This window comes from Malurus melanocephalus, unplaced genomic scaffold (genome assembly GCF_030028575.1).
Source record: "Malurus melanocephalus ecotype Western Australia unplaced genomic scaffold, MMel_1.1 scaffold_264, whole genome shotgun sequence".
NCBI classification, from domain to species: Eukaryota; Metazoa; Chordata; class Aves; order Passeriformes; family Maluridae; genus Malurus; species Malurus melanocephalus.
This window is the reverse complement of record NW_026623496.1, coordinates 64,325-81,966: the sequence shown is the minus strand read 5'-3', so window position 1 is coordinate 81,966 and position 17,642 is coordinate 64,325. Positions and strand designations below refer to the sequence as shown.

The following is a 17,642-nucleotide window of genomic DNA, read 5'->3' as shown; positions in this document are numbered from 1 at the left end:
AAGCTTTGATTAGTGTTTAGATTTCAGTGGCACATATACAAAACCACCCTAGAGCCCTCCCTTGCATTTGTATTAATATTTGCAATACAACACACACAAAGGAAGAAAGGCAGGCACCCAGGTAAGAGAGAGACCAGCCCCCAGCTCCCTTCCAGTCTACTTAAGCAACAACACCTTTCGATCAGGAGGTGCTTCTTTGGCAAGGAGCTACAAAAAGYAGTCCCAATCCTTCTCTCCTTTCTAACTCTCAGCCAATCTGATTATCAGGGTTTTCAAGTACTCTGCCAAGGTRCTGAGAAAAGATCACAGGATAAAGTCTAACAGCTACAACTGTGTGATTTAAGAACGAAAGTGACTTTAAGTCATCAGTTCAGTACTGTTTCCTCTAATTACGGGATCATTTCCTATCTGGACATTTATAGTTTTTGATTATACAGCTGCTAAGATACCTGTGATCACAGATGACTGCTATATTCAACAGCATCCAAAGTTCAAGGCAACAAGTGAGCTCAAAGTAGCTTTTATCTTCCTTTCCGCTTAACCCTTCCAACACCCTGCACCATTATACGGTAAGCTACTGCTCCTCTGCAAACTGACAAGGGTGGGCATGGAGAAATGCTACAAAAACTCCCTCTGAACTTAAAAATTACTTGTAAAAAGCACTCTGTTATTTAGTAGTTTAGCATAGTTTTACTCTGTAACCTGYATTCCATCCAAAACTGTTGTAATCATTCTGGACCAGCGCAGAGATTTAAAAAAGGGATTACTCCCTTTTCCTTAATACAAGAAAAAAGAATAGAAAAGGGGGGGGGGAAATGAAAATAAATTAAAAGAGAGATTTTTCAAAAAAAAAAAGGAAAAAGAATGCGCATTAATTACAAGGTACTGACTGACCTGGATTAGCCTTTATTCCATGTCAGCAGAAAAGAATTCCTGACATCTACATCAATTACAAGGACTGCTGTTCCAAGYGGACTTCTTGTGAGAAATAAATGAAAAAAATCAACTTTTGGCTTGTTTCTGTGCCTAAGTTTAACCCTGTGTAGTCTAACAATGAGACTTATCAAGTCTTTCAAGTTATTTTRGGAACACAGCAATATTCCGTCTCATCAAATTTCTGCCTATACACTTTAAATGGTTGGGAGACCAGKTTTTCCCTGTTTATAAATAATCTTAAGCATCTTAATCAAGTGGAAATAGGGGAAGGATGCCTACTTCTAGACAAATAAAATGCTGTGCAGGATTTCAATACATTGTAAAGCAAGCATTGTAAAACTGCAAAATAAGGCATGAGACATATGCTATCAGAAGTCCTACATTATAACAACAGGTAAAAGCAGCTCTCTCTGTTCAATTCCTACAGTCAAGAGGTACCTGTCTGAAGGTCACAACCATTTCTTCAAACAAAAGTTTAAGGATGTAAGCTAAGCACACAGACGACATGTTCAGTCTAGAAACAGGATTGAACTGATGGCATAATTAGGGATAAAAATCTTTTTGTCATGGYTGATTCTACAATGTAAGTTCTTGCTTTAAAGGCTAAATCTCCTTCTAAACAGYAGAAGTTAACAGAAACAAAACCTTYGCAATTCAGGTCTTCAGCTTCCAAAGACCACATTTTGCAGGGGAGGGGCTCACACACACCTACTGTAGTATTTCCAGGCTTTAGAARTTTCTAGACAACTCTCCAACAGGTGCAGATTTAGTGTTTATTATTTTCATCAGGAAGTCCACATATTTTTCTCAACTAAAACAAAACTCATTTGAAGACAAAAATTCCCACTTTTCTTCATACACTAAATCCAATAGGTGATATTTGTACTGAAGGGCAGAATTACTGCTGAAATCAATACTGGACCTGGAAGAAAGACCAACTAATATATATGATCAAACCATATAATTTTGATTAGTTTTACTTTTATCATTTTAAATTTCAGCTTTATACAAGGGATGAAACTATCAAAAGTATTCAAATACAGAAAGTCTCATATGTCATGATTTTGCAGTTCTTCATAAACTCAAAGTTAAGACAACGTAAGAAGATGTCATCTCTGCAGGGACAGACTGTGCATTAAAACCAGATGAAACACTTTGAAGCCAAGACTTGGGAGATGCTGCTTGTTTGAAAAAAGGTGGAAAAAAAGAGACTTGCCAAGTGTTACTATACCTTGTTGAGTAGAAAGAGAACATATTCTGTAAAACAATGAARTGTTAAATTATATAGTAGCAGAACTTGCTTAAGTGGAAAACATACTTCCAAATATGTAATGTACTGGTAGAAAAATTATATCTGATGTATAAAGTGAAATATCAATTAGTTGCACTTCTTGACAGATTGTAAAAACAACTAYAGTCTGAAATGTTTGAACTGGGATTTTCATATATCTTTACAAAGTAACAAACTAAGTCAGCCAAATACAGTACTTGAATACATCCAGACTTGAGGAAGCTTGCCAGAATGTCTAACTTGGCAGAAAAAGATTAAGCAGGATCAAGTCTGGTCAGCAGGCAGTATTTTCATCTCTACAAGACTCAGGAGCTTTTTTTGTTGGTTGGTTGKTTGCTCAGTTTTCTGGTTCCTTTTTCCTGTCTTTTTAATACATTTTCAATTTTAGAAGCATTTTAAAGGCTCTAACCTAGAACTAAGAAGCTTCCCTGTATATCAGTGCTTACAAACATATTTGTTGACTTATGTCAAAGGCAACCTATATTTCTTTTCTTTAAATTCAAAAAAGGAAAAAGGAATAGATGTAAACCAAGCATTTTTTCCCTCCATACATTATCTTCAGTGTGATTTTTCCTGTCCTCCAAGCTTCCCTGCTTCCTATATTCTCTGTATTTCAAATTAAAGATTTCCTGGTATGACATTATCAGYGTGGCCTTTCCAGCTCTTTTATTCCATGCAGAGAAGGGTGTGGGTAACTTATAAAAGTAGCTGTAAAGTAAATATGCCTATAAACTCTGACAATTTTATAAAAGGCAGTTATTTGTCTGTATTCAGAAGTGACAACAATGCAGTGACATTTTCCCACAATAGATAAGTGCAAACCTGGCTTTTTCGGTATTGTACACTTCAGTCACAGCAGTAATTCCATGACTTTTAAATTGGTGAACTTAAAAACCTTTTGCAACAATTTCTTATTCTTAGCAAGACTTTGATTTCCCCACCTCTCAAGGAAAGGGTCCACAGAAGCCAGCTATCCAGAGAGCCCAGCTATCTTCCAAAAATGTGAAAATCTAAATAGAAGCTCAGCAGCCACAAAGATGTGAAAAATAAAAAACCAAAACACATAAAAAAGCCCCCCCCCCAAAAATTAATTTAAAAACAGTGCATTCTTAAAACACCAAGGAAATGTATGAAGCTGAGTCAAATCCTCTCCAGCAGGGCTCATGAATAAAAACAACAAATCAAAAGCAATCAAACTGGGGAGAGCACAGACAGGAAAAATTTACCTCTATCCAAACAAAGTCTCARCCACTATCTACAGACTATTCACAAAAAGGAGGGCTCAGCACTTAAAAAYGTGTTGCAATTCTGGTGGTTTTGGCTCACTCTCCTGCACCCTGATTATACAAACACAGCCCCAGCTGGGGCCAAAGCTGTCTCTGATGGGACTGTACCATTCCTCCCTGGAAGAAGGAGAGGAGAAGGCCAGGAGAGCTCTGCATAGACAGGACACAGGAACACGCTGGGACAGTTGGATTTAGACCACAAAACTACTCCAAAGGTATCATCTGAATCATATCCACATGTCTCTATCTGTTCAAAAGATGTGTGGCAAAATGGACTGGAGCTGCTGTATTAATAACATGAACTCCAGCCAGATCGAAGTGATGAGCAAGTCATGGTCTGTGATGAATGCAAAGCATCCATAGATGTTACAGAATCTTAAAGTCACAATAAAAGGCTGCAGAGGCCCAGCTGTGTGTAGAATCAGTCGTTCTGATTTTAAATCAGAACAAACTTTAGCATCAGTTGTTCTGATCCTAAAGCAGAAAGTTTTTTTTCTGACTCACCATCCAGGTTTCTGGAAGCAGCCTACAGGGCAATATAAAGCACTGTGAGTTCCCATTGCTGCTTCTCCAAGTCAAATGAAGCTTGTCATGCCATTGTGAGCCCTTTTGCTTTGAGTGGTGGCCAAAACCACAGTACTCTCAGYTCACTTTGCAGCCTTGAAGAGCAGATAAACTCTGTAGATAGAAAACCTTAGGCATAAATGCAAGACCTGTTCAAAAGCCATCAGTCCCTGCAACCCTGGCTGCAGCCAGATTGTGCAGTAAGAGCTGAAGAACTGTGACAAACACACACACTCAGGTTCTCAATGCRTTAGACTTTTTCACCATGTGAAATGCAGGCATTCTTTTTCTTCAGCATTTCTCTTATGAAACACTTAAAATATTTCTGAGCCCTTCATTAAATGCACATTGACCGGAAATATGCAATGAGCCGGATATTTTTATTTGTAGATCCTAAAATTACCATTTCAAGATATAACCTGAAACCTCAGTCTTGCAACACAATCATATAGTCCCTTGCACCCACTGATTATTTCATAATTACAAGAACCCACCTCCTTCCAGGATTGTGGCACAGTGCACTTTTAAGACCAAAATCTTGGGAAGTGGGGTCAAGGCATACAAAAAGATGCTGGTGTAAGTTTTTATCTTTCAAGAGGGTGAAATGAGAGGGCAAACAGCAGAACTAACAAATTACCTTTAGTAACAAATACAGATTTAAAATAAAGTTAGGATATTCTYCATCAGTATTTCTGAGGAGAGAAATGAGCAGCTAGTTCATGATAGATTACACACTCAAGAAAACATTTTTTCTGTCACTTGTCTCCTTTCTGTCACAAGGATTTTCTAGCTAGCAGCTGTCAGTGAAATGATTCTTTAAATACTCTGCCTGTTTTAGCAGGTCACAAAATATTTGTGTGGTCAGGTTGAGGAGCACAGCTTTGGGGCTCCTTCAATTTCCTATTTGAAATTTGGCAAATGCTGTAAGATTAGACCACYGGCTCCTGTCAATAGTGCCACTTCTTTGGAAGGGGAAAGCTTATGACCTTCAAAAACTGTAGACAGCCTTTAAACAAAAATAATGTATTTTACTACTAATCAGTTGTGAAAAAAATAAAATCACTAAAGACATGAGAAAAATTCTATCTATACAAATAATACTTACAGCGTGAGGAAGGCTCTCCATGTCTCATTTTTGAGTSACTACAGAGCTCCTAGGGCTGGCATCTAATGCCAAGACTCTCACAGGGCAGGGATCCTAACTGCAGACAAACCTTGAATGCAGCCGTTCACTTTTTGGGAGAGTTGCAGCAGAATCTTTTCTTCCTAAAGGATTTCCTGTTGCCTACAAATTGCATTCATATGGCAAAAMCACAACACTTTCAAGGCAGGACATGCCATCTTTAGAAACACTGSCTTACTTCGGATATGACCAGACAGAACCATCTCCTGGCCAGACATCAGGCAAAATTCCCTAACAATTAGCCTCATACATARCTTGTTTCTTCCAAAACTGTTTTCCATTGTGAAAGATATTCCTTCTCATGAGATAAGATTTAACCATGAACATGAAATTTTTATGCAATGAAAAGTATGAATACATAAACTGATAACCAACCTTTTTAACAATCAGACATTGAGAGGGAGCATGTGGTTTACAACTATTGCAAAGGAAAGCAGACATAACAGAACCCAAACAACTTAGATTGCCTGGCTTTCCTGAACCAGAAAAGTACAGATTTGCTAGGACAGAGGTTAAGCTYAAATTCTTACCACTTTAATCAACTTTTTGGTCATTCCATCATTTGAAGCACAGACTACATTGGGAATGCATATGGGAAAAAATGTGTTTACTGCACCTGGAAGCTGTGTCCATTTAATTATTCTACAGCACATATGTTGCAGGAATCACTGCCAAAATACGCGTAATARAATTTATTTTAAGACCCACAAACCCCACAATTAAGAACAGATTTTTTTTTCCAAAGAACTTGGTAACTTTTAATGTCTTGAACTGCACAATTGCTTTTGCAGCATGCTCTGACCAAAGAGATGACCAGAAACTAATGTGGATATAGTTTAAAGAATTAAAGCACCCTGTGTGTGCTTTTGCCTGCACCACTAAGGGACCTGGACACAGTACAGCAGAAGCAGCCTCCCACCTTTCCTCCCCCTCCCTGCTTTCCTTAGCTTGCTGACTCTTCAAGAAGTTGACTTCAGGTGTTTGACATATCCCTTCAAATATTTTATTGCTCATAAAACATCAAAGCTACCCCCGCTTCTGGTTTATCAGCAAGCAGCATTCCCCCCTGCTTTTTAAAGCTAAATAAAACTACAGGGAGCCAATTAAAAAAGCAAAACATAATAACTGAGCTTTCCTCTGTATATATTAATATCTCAAATTTAAATTTAGGCTATTGAGGCCTCTCAGCCCACTTCTAATGTCAGTGGCATAGCTTGAAATTACTCCTAGACCTATAACTTGGTAACTAAACAACAAAAAATGGTGATTCTTACCATTAGCAGGCTTAGCAGGCTAGCTATATAACACCTGTCAAAGTTCTTCAGAATCAAGTGGCAAACAACAGGAGATACCTGTGCTGCTGCAACTCACACAGGAAAATGTCTTTGTATCTTTATTTTTACTACTTCGGATATTTTGGTTTTAAGGATGTGGTCAGCCCAAGATGAAAGAATGTAACCTTGACAATCTCATTTAAAAATCACAGCTCACTCTAACAGGTAGCAAGCAAGTAATCCCTTTTTGTCTCTTATCCTTCGATGTCCTTTAAGTTGCTTTGGAAGAAASATGGCTGGGGAGGAGGTGAAATCAATGAATCTGAAAACAGATTTTTGGCATGTCACTTGAATAAAGTAGCAAGAAAAAATATGGCAAAAATTCCAAAAGGGGGGGAAAAAAGCACAGTTTTTGGGATTTACATTTAAGAAACTGTTGACTTTACAGAACATCAATGTATTTTACACTCTTTTAGAATACGTAAAAGCCAGTATTAATACTGGCAGATTAACTGTTACTATTGCTGCTCATTTTCTGTATATTAGTCCTGTGCAGTTGGCAGCAATCTGGATTGAGTTTCCACACAATAACATGGAATATATGATAGTAAAGAAAAACACTTCAAACTGCCACCACCAATTAAAAAAACCCAAASAAACCCATKATGAAACTGGYAAAAGAAACTACTTWAAATCAGCATTTCTAACAGGACAATTTTCATTATAACTGTATCTTTTTAGGCTGCAGATAACTGTTGTGTTTGGTGACAAAGTCTTCTCATAAAGAAATCCCAAGAGAAGCAATGGTTATCATTCCCAATCTAGAAAGACATTTGTAATCACAGAATAGCACGTTCATATTTTTACTCCAGGTCACACGCAGCTAAGACTGGGTATTACAGACTGTAACCTCCRGCTGGGGCCTTCTCCAAAAACTATTATGGTACTCAAATTATTTTTAAACAGAGAAAGAGAATTTATAGCTGCAATAGCTTTTATTGGAACCTCAGCACATTTGTGAGATGATAAGCAACAGATGCTAAGCATGACACAAAAATAAAAAATGCTATTTCTGAAGGGGTGCTTAATCAATCATTTCCTTTCAAGCATTTTATATACACAACTGAGCTCAAAATTTATTAATTAGCTTAATTAATAAATTAAATAATTAGAAACTGTTTATCATTCCTGATAGGAAAAGGAATTTTACACTTCAATACATAGAAAATTAGTACACCACTTTTCTTTAGCAAGGAAACTTTGCTCCTCCAGGAATGTTTGAATTGTTTTAGATTTGTCTCAATTTGGAAGATCAATTTAGAAATAAAYTAAGACCATTAGGATTCAGAAGGGCTTGAAAGAAACTTGCCCTTTTTCATCAAGATGTACCACATTTGACTGCTTCATGCAAGCCACATTTAGTCTCCCTATTTTGAACTATCCCCAGCTGGTTATTTAATATGTGCACATTATGAGTAAGACATAATTTTATATCATGTGCAATTTWTTGATACAAAAGCAAAAAGAAAATYATCAAACAAGTGCCACACTTYTTAATTGCTTGAGAATTAAGAATTAGTTACTGTTGAAACAGAAAAGCAAAAGTAAGTATTTGAAAAGAAACCCTCCATAGTTTTCCAAGCCTCAAGTTTAAGCAGTTCAGGCCACATAAATTTTTTATAATTTGTGGATGACTGGAACACTGATCTTTGGCATGATACCAGCCAGYCAGGACACCAGGGAAAGTGCCTGGCATTTGAAGAACAAGTTATTCTAGTTGTTAATAGCCCAACCTTTATAATCAGTGACTTAATCACCATTACATTACAGGAACTGCATCTTCACTTCTGACGAGGAGCAGGCTTTACTGCACTCAGACATTTCACAATGTCCAGAACAGTCTACCTCTCACTGCCCTTCACTGCCCTAGATCAAGATAGCCATCACCTCCTCCTCCTCTTCTCTGAGTGAGGAAGTTCAGAAGCCAGACCAGTTCCAGCCTGTTGGCAACTGAGAAAGTGGGACCCAGCCAGTGCGGCTCAGTGACTAAGGCAGTTCATCAAAGTGCTTTCAGGAAAAGAGCCAGTTGATTCAAGGTTGTGGTTTAATGCTTTGTGCACTACCAGAGAACATGAGCTGTCTGCACACCACAGGAGCTGCACACAGACTGGCTGTAGCAAAGCAAATTGCTTTGGTTGTTGCTAGTGCTCAACTTCCATGGGCTGGAGGCTTGCCCAAACTTCAAGAATTATGACAAGAGACATTATGTGCTATGACAACAGTCTAAAACTCCTTTTTCAAAGAAAGACATGCCCCTCTCTTGCAGTGTGCATATGGAGGTGAACAATTTAGTGAGGAGTCAGAAACAGAATATCCAATTTCATTACCCTTCCWCTTCACATCTCTCCCATTTCCAGTCAGATTTCAAATCTACTTTGGCTTTATAATCTCCTTTTATAAACACTATTGTTAAGAACTTCAGACATTGTCTTTATACAGAYACTTCCTTCATCATCAAGATACGATTTTGGGGGCATTAAAAGCTGCTGCACTATATGAATAGTAACTAAGGAATAATAACCAGGAAGATTTTATTACTGGGAACAGTGAGAATATATATAACAAGCATGTACTATGTTTTTATCCCAGCATTCTTCTAGCCTCCAACCATTTTCAGCTAAAGGCCTTTCCTTGGTTCACAGCTCATTTATTTGAATCGGTCTTCTCCGGTCTCCCTCCGGTCTCAAAACTCATGTGATTTTTTTTTAATTCACAACATCCAGCACATTCTGCATAAAGAGCCAAAGCCTTTTTTGTTCCATCTCCCCCATCCAGTGCCAGATGCCCCACACAGATCCTGTTGTGCCCATCTCAGCCCTGTGATGTACCATTAAGCCTACAAATGCACCCTAGYTGTTTATGACTTCACATGCACATAACATCTGAAAAAGCTTCAGATAAGATGATTCATTTTCCCATCTACTGTCTTTCTTTAAAAAGAGGTGTAGTAATAATAAAGCAACAACAACTTTCTCCATGAACATGACACACTGAAAGCTCACACAGCACTGGGACAAATGACAGTATGCAGCATTTACCCACCTATATGCCCATACCCTGACACTCCTGCCATGAAAGAATCAGCCTCAGCAAAAACACTGATGCTATTTTCTTCACTGCATTTGAARTGTATGAGCCACTGGACTGCACTTGCACATTTTTCCTGTGCMGTGTTGTGTATTACAGCAGAAATAGCACGCAAATGTAAGCCAGAGGARTTACAAAACTGAATGAGTCTTATCACAAACAGCAACAGAAACAGCTGGTAGGCTCCTGCTAGTGCCATCAGATACACAATGCAAGGAAAACCACTGCTTGTTGCTGTAGGATGTTTTACAATGACATAAGCTGGCTGTCCAGAGGGATTTGTCAGTGGCTGTTTATAAAAGTCCAGGTGTAACATTTGTTTCCTTCAGGATGCAAGTGTGAACCATGAAGTCAGTAAGAGACGATCCAGCTGCGGGAAGTCATGGCTCTTAATGAAAAAAGTTGGTGTGGGAAGAGGGAAAGGAAGAAGAGCTTGTGGGAGTTTAATTTCATCATATCTTCTTCAAATATGTCTACTTTTAAGGCATAGAAAAATAACTGGTCAATCTGACTGGAGAAACTAAATAAGGTTCCCACATCCATATACATTTTTAAGTGTTTTGCATAAAACCACTGCAAAGGTAGCACTTGACTGATACCCCAAAAACTTTGAGTCTGGGAATCTTCAAAATGGGTACTAAGGCAGACCTCATCTGGTTTCTTTGAAGCRAGCCTAGCTTTGTTATGAACAGCTGTTCATAGGTATGACAAAAAATTAATCTGCTATCCACAGGATGAAACACTTGTGTTTTATGAAAAATACTGAGTATCATCAAAATCTTGTTAAAGTATATAAAAGAAGTTTTAATCCTATACAACAGATAATTTGTAATGAAAAAAAGTAGTGAATAATTTCCCTAAATTTTTGCAARTAAGTAACTGCCCAGCTCCAGATASCATCATGAGCAGCCACTGGGAATCACAGCAACCTTTCTAAAGGTGAGAGCAGGAATTTGTGCAATGGGTGGGGTACTCTGGTCACAGTGTAATTTCCAGTGGTTAACTATACTACAAGTTTAAGAGGGACTTTTCAGCAAACACAAGCAGAACAAATGCTAATTCCTTTGCAAGCTAAAACAGAAATACACTCAGTCCACTTCCTGGTATTGACACAGTACATTGTTCTAAATGCATCCATTGTAAATAGAATATAATAGATTTGCCAAAGGAAAACAGTCAAGAAATAGGTATACGTGGATCATRGTAGGAGGTTTTTTTGTTTAATTTGTTTGACTGCCACTCCTTGATAGCTACACAAGCTTCTTGAAAAGTCTTTTGCCCTGTGTGATATGCACACACTTCCATCTTTGCGACAACCAAATCTCCAGGTCCTGGGTTTTTTCTCCCRACAGCACAAAGCAAGCAGTGACATTTATAAATATAACTGTTGACTCTAAAAGGTTTGACAGAAGAGGTGGCAGAAAAGCAAATAGTCTGTCCACCCACTGGGGACCCTCGAGTCAAGGACTAAGTTACAGTAAGTTAATGACAGGAAACTCCTTTCTCAATTGTCTGCTCCTGTGTGCTTGGAGGCTTAACTGGAGTATATGGAGCAGTGGGTCAGGGGCAGGGAGGGGCACTGCTAGGTTAAAGCAACACTGGCTTTTTCAAAGTTTCCACATAATCAGTTACTTGCCAACACTTTGCTCAACCCAACTTGACCCTGATAAACATAGGAGGATAATTGTTAGAAATTTGCAACAACAAATCCACCTTTTTCWTTTCTTTTAACCAATGGCTGCAAGAATATTTCTTTGGGAAAAAAAAAACAAGTAGTAATGAGATGATAAGATTTCCAGAAATAATTACAAAAGTTCACATAAATGTTTATGCACATAAAGGGCATTGATATTTTAATCATGAGAAATGAAACACCCACTTCTCAATTCTGACTCAGTCATACCAGTGAAACATTCCTACATGCTAGTTAACTGTATAAATGCTAGGTAAACAGAGATGTACATGATAAAAGACAAACCATGGGAGATTATCTTGTAMATCCATGCTACAGCAGCCACTGGCATATATGTCTGACCATTTTCTTCAGTTAACATTATCATTACATCTTTGAAAGTATTTAGACAATAAACCAACAAAAACTCTCGTTAACTTCCAGCACTAATGATTTTGTGTCATTAGAAGACACTAGTATGAGCTTTTGTTGCAACAGAATCCAATTGCTGCAATTTGAAAGTGAAGATCATTCTGAATCTCATCATTTTAATTAGCTACATTTTATCATAGGCTCTTGCTCTAAGTGGACTCACCACAATGCTTTTTGCATAAGTATTTACTTACAAGAATATATGGATCAGAGAGTTCAATCTTAAAAAGACTTGCTGTAATTGCTTCTCCTCTTGTGTTGAGAATTCTCCCAGTAAAATGTTTTAYGCTTTACAGTAAATTTTAAAAGGTCTTCTGCAGTTAAGCATAACTTAGTATCCCTTCCATGGAGAGAAATGCCTTTTTCTGCTATTATTGATGTACTTCTTGAAATTATTATTGCAGCATGTTCCTCCATGCCTYTCAAATGCCAAAAGTGAGGTTCAAAACCCAAAAATATTCAAAACTAAATTCTGAGATTTATGTTTTGAGGCATAGAATAAACCAGCCTGAGCTGTAAGCTTTAGTCAAACTAAAACACATATTTTAATTAATACAGCCCTTGTGTGCAGACAACAATGATCTAGAAAGCAAGGATATACAAGAGATACTATAAGTTTTGACACAATACTGTTAGAAACACCTCACAATCTTTACATAAATGAGCAATTTTTTTATAAAATATTTTAATGACACATATAGCAGCCATTCTGAGGAAGGAATCAAATTAGCAGGATTACAATTGTTTTCAAAGAATGAATTTTCTCTGAAACCAAGTACCAAACCATCAGATGTGGGAGTTTAAAGGTAATAGACCTTGAGAAGAAAAAGAAAGAGTCTGACTGAGCAATTCAAGATTTCACATTTACTGAAAACCATACATAGGAATAATCACCTCCTTGTAACAATCATCCTACATCTTAAAAGTCAGATTTGGTTCTGTGAGACTGAAGTACCCCATACAAAAAACTGGCCTCAGTTAACAAGATCTCTTTAGCAAATGAGACAAAACATCTTCTGCAATGCTGAAATCATAACAGTGCACTGGTCCTTCCCCCTTCATTATATATTTTAGTACTATCAYGGATGATGTATTAGAGAGGGATGGTGATGCTATACAAAAAAACACAAACATGTCCTTCTCTCTAGATGAACATACACATATAATACTAATTCAGCTGTCCCTTAATTTAAGGCCAGTAAGGCCAACTCAGATTTTTACTTGAAAAAATGTTTCACAGAATTGCAATGCATCTCTTTTTTTCTTTTCATTAGTCAAAAAAATCAAAGAAAACTACTAACCTTCACTTCTGGGCACAGGCTCTGTACCACCAGGTGTTTTATCAGGCATCTCTGCAGACACAGGCTTAGTAAAACCTAATGGATACAAAGAAAAGAAAGAATTCTCCATCAAAACCAGCAYATTTTGCTAAAGCTAAGGCATTTCCCTGCTCCATGACCCCTGTGAAGGATGGGTCTTCCAGTGTTTCTATGTTTGTTTGTACGTAAGAAGTGTAAACAGGCAAAACTCTCGGGATTAACTGCCATATCATTCAGTAGATWCTCAGCTGGATGTACTGTCAGGTGGGCAGGCACAAAAGGACCCTCCCAAACCTGAGAGCACTAATTACATCTGGTGAACTTCTGTCCTTGATTTCATACATTTCCCTCCCTCAGCTRATTTCTCATGAGAGATCTATGAACTGGGATGGAAGAGCTGCTTACACTCAGGTACTGCTGAAGTTAACCATGGAGTGACCACCCGGAGGGTCACATCAGCCTGAATCAAACAGAAAATMCCACTGATTTAAAGCCTTACTACCATGTAGAGCACCAATATTTCTCCCAGCACAGCAGAGGGCAGAGAAGAAAAGGTTTCTCAGGAAGGAAGAGAGCCCCCTAACAGCAAGGCTGTCTCCTCTTACAGCAGCCTTATGTACGCTCTGTGGTRCTGGCTGGTGGTCAACATGTGGCCACCACATACTGCCTGGGRTTTTGTACCCTCCTTTTTAGCACCTTTGAATATTTTCCCATCACCAGCAACACTGACACTATGTTTCACATGATGAAATCCTCAAGAGCAGATAGGATGCACCAAGAAAAGACAAATCAGAACGAGGAGGATTCTCTTCCTGAAGGAGTCTGTGTGCCAAGTACGGCAGGGACTTCACCTCAGCTGACAATTTACACAGCTCAGTGCTGTGTACAGCACCATGCAGAGTGCACAGCATTGGAAGCATCAGCAGTACAGCCTTGATTCCTAACAAAGGAATCACCTAGGTTCTGTCAACACTGAGGCAAGGAGCTGATTTAGCATGCAGATTTCAAGACAGCCATCAGATCAAGAGTTATGGGAGACCTCCGTGGATAACCCTGCAGCAGAAATGAGACTGCAATAAATGGCCTTTTTTTTTTCCTCTCTTAAGTTATTTTGCTTTCAAATTCATATGGCTTGTTTTGAATCCTATCGCYAGACATAAAATGAAAACTTTTCTGTCCTAGTATCCAATAAAGGGCTTAGGTTTACATTACAACCAAACTATACAAAATTCATAGGATTTCTGAAGAATTTTAAGTCACAAAATAGTACTTCAGCTGTGTTATCCAGGGCAATATTTGTCATATTTAATTCACAAATATGCAAAATATTAGAAATATCAGACACATGTGAGGCTACAATTCACCAGCATATCTTAGAGTAGAAATTAGTTTCTATTAAGATGATGGAAATTCTACTACGTATGATTTTCTAGATCAGCCAATTCATCTCAAGACAAAATCCACCAGGTCTTTCTCAGAAATTACCTTGTCCTTAACACAGATGTTTTATCCACACAACAATACTTATACTGAAGACTGTGAGCCAGCTAAACATCTTCTTTTACTCCCCCAAATGAATAGTTATAACACTTACCCACCTGAAGATCTGGGTCTATGAGTTCAAAAACCRCAGCTGGACAGTGCCACAAACTGAACAAACAACTGTGTCCACAACAGAGGTTTAAACAACTATAATCACCTGGAGGTCTCCAAACTCCTTTTTAAATCTGCTRTGAAACAGAACCCACTCTCCAGAAGACAAATAAAAAAAAATTGTTCTTCAAAGAGATTACTCAGATTTAATTATCTATGCTTATCATCACTAAACAGTAGGCTAGAATAAATGCACCAACTAATTCTAAAACTTGGCAAGCTCATGTCTAACCCTCTGCGTTAAATGATGCACTACGTATTGTCTGAACATTGCATCAGTTTATAAATAAAATTCCAGTTATCCAATGATTTACTAGTAAAGTTGATAGGACCTAGGTAATTACATRCTGTATTTGAAACAAGAAATTTCATCAATAAATACTGAATTTACTTTCTGTGATCAATTTTAAAATATATTAAATGTTTTCTGTAAAATTGTACATTTTAAATAAATTATTTCATATCACTCATTAAGGAAACTGTATGTTTAAAATGGAAAAGCACAGATATCCACGTTTGTTTTCTGATTTTGATTGGTTTGAGTTGCACAGATTTGAAATAAATATGTAAGTACACTTCACCATGAAAATACTCACAGAGTCATTAACTGACATGTTAATGACAAAAAAAAAAAACAACCAAAAAAACCCCAGTAGTCTCAGAAATAATTTCTCTACTGACATTTTGTAGAGATGCTAAATACAAGCAAGAAAACAGACTTTTTTCTTGCCTCTTCTGCCCTGATTTTTATTTACATAAATCCCATTTTTTTCTTGTCTAAAGTAGGCCAGCATTTTCTACTTGGCTTTYCAAGGAAGTGACAGCCTTGCCTTTGTGTAATCAAAACTCAGTACCAGAAAGCAATTTTACTGCAAGACACACCCCAACACTAATTTCTCTGAATTTCATGGAGTTCCTGTGCTTATCCTTCGCTATGGAGCATGACCTATCATTCCCAGCATAAAACCAAGAGGGACTCAAATGGGTGTTGAATGACTTTGTCATTTTTAATAACAAAACAGTAACTTGACAGCTGGATCATTCAATTACTGCACACAAACCAAGGTATTTATTGAACAGGTTCAGACCTGCCACAGCTACAACTCTGTTTCAAGAGCTCATTTGGATAATCCAGGGCAATTTTAAAACCTATGGTTCCACTAATGTTTTTTTACAGACTTACCAGTTTAGCAGCTCTGCTTTATGAAAAGTGAGAGCAAGGGCAGCTTAACATAGTTAAAACAGGTTGGAGAAAGTCAGYCTCTGTGCCTAGAAAGTGCATCTTCAGAACACCGCCTAGAAACTCTCAGACTGCTAAAATCACTGAGTCCAGCTGTTAAACTGACACTGTCAAGTCCACCATTAAACCATGTCCCTAAGTGCCACATCTACATGTCTTTTAAATATCTCCAAGGATGGKGRCTCCACCTCTTCCCMRGACAGCCTGTTTCRGCTTGGAAAACCCTTTCCACARAGAAATTTTCCCCAAATATTCTTGTCACTGTCTGTAATGGTTTTCAGTRATGAAACAATTTGAAAATCGTGGCTGCTTTTTCTAAATCTTACAAAGTAGTTGTACCAGAATAGGACAACCAGGTGCAAACATGACACCGTCTTCACCATTTTTCCAATTCATTGTCAATTAAAAACATTGCACCTAAAAACTGATGTCCAGTAACATGGCACAGAACAGTATAATATGACTTCTTCAAAAAGTATAAAAATCCATATATGCTGTCTCATTAATGCAAACCAGTTCCATGCTATTGCGAGAAATTGCAGCATATACTAAGAAATTATAGAAAAGAAGGAATACAGAATTCTGCTGTTGTTTTCCACAATACACCAAGTTTTGAATTATTAAAAAAAAAAAAAAAAACCAACCTCAGTGGTGTGCATTCCTTTATTTATAAATAAAGTTCCTCCTTTTAATCTAGGAAGGAAATCTCTGACAAATACTGTTCATCAGGCTAGGAAACTAAATTTTTCTCTCTGCATTAAGGCCAAACTGGACTCCTGTAAAATCCAACAGAATAGTAGCATTTAGAATATGAGCTTGCTAGTAAAAGGAAGTAATGCTTGCTCACTTTCTACACAAATGATTTCCACTAATCCAGACAATCTTAGTAGTATTACAATCCAAATTCTGCAATAATTTCAATTTCCATCAAATTAAGTACCTTATAAAAACATTCCTGTTAGACCCTTCCAAATACTCTTGTARTATAATTATGGAAATAGTTTTAATTTTCTCTGAATCTCAGGCTCAGCTATTCTAGTAGTCCATGGAGTACCTTGTATTTTTGAATTCATCAGTCAAAACTTCTACCTATCACTTAGTCAGAGAACTTTTTCACAGACCAGTCCAGTAAGAGAATTTGAAATAAATATGCATTGATAATTTATGAATAAACACAGCTATGCTGTTTACATTTCTCAGTTARGCAAAACTCTTTAACAGCAACCAAAAAACATTCAGATGTATGACCACGCATTTTCATGGGCCATAATCAGCTAGGGCCACCCAAACAGGCATACTGGGAGGTCCTAGTTCAAGAAATTTGTTRTTCCTTCCAGTAGATTGATTTGCCTTTAAAATCCTGAGCTGCTAAAAACTGCAAATCAGCTTAAACGTTATGAAAAAGGTAAAGTTCTTTAAACACAGCATCTAAACCAATAGTGTGCTATAGGTGAATTAGTAAAACTGCAAATTTATAGCACATAGTGCTAAAAAATACTTTTTAAAAAGCATGCTCACAAAAGATATAGATTACTTGTGTTTCACAGACAAATATATTTCTTGTCTCTTCAATTAACTGTACTTTGAAAAAAAAAAAAAACCCTCCTCAATTAACTGTACTTTGAAAAAAAAAAAAAACCCTCCC

At 37.4% G+C, this 17,642-nt stretch overlaps 1 protein-coding gene across 3 annotated transcripts in view; it reads right to left on the bottom strand.

Annotated features, from left to right (window-relative positions):
• The window catches only part of PLEKHG1 (pleckstrin homology and RhoGEF domain containing G1), a 123,923-nt gene that overhangs the window by 74,057 nt on the left and 32,224 nt on the right, over positions 1-17,642 (bottom strand). For all 3 annotated transcript variants that reach the window (XM_057375919.1, XM_057375917.1, XM_057375916.1), the window contains exon 3: positions 13,087-13,161. In XM_057375919.1, the coding sequence (XP_057231902.1) occupies positions 13,087-13,135 (49 nt within the window). In that variant the 5' untranslated portion in view covers positions 13,136-13,161. The remainder of the gene's footprint in view (positions 1-13,086; positions 13,162-17,642) is intronic.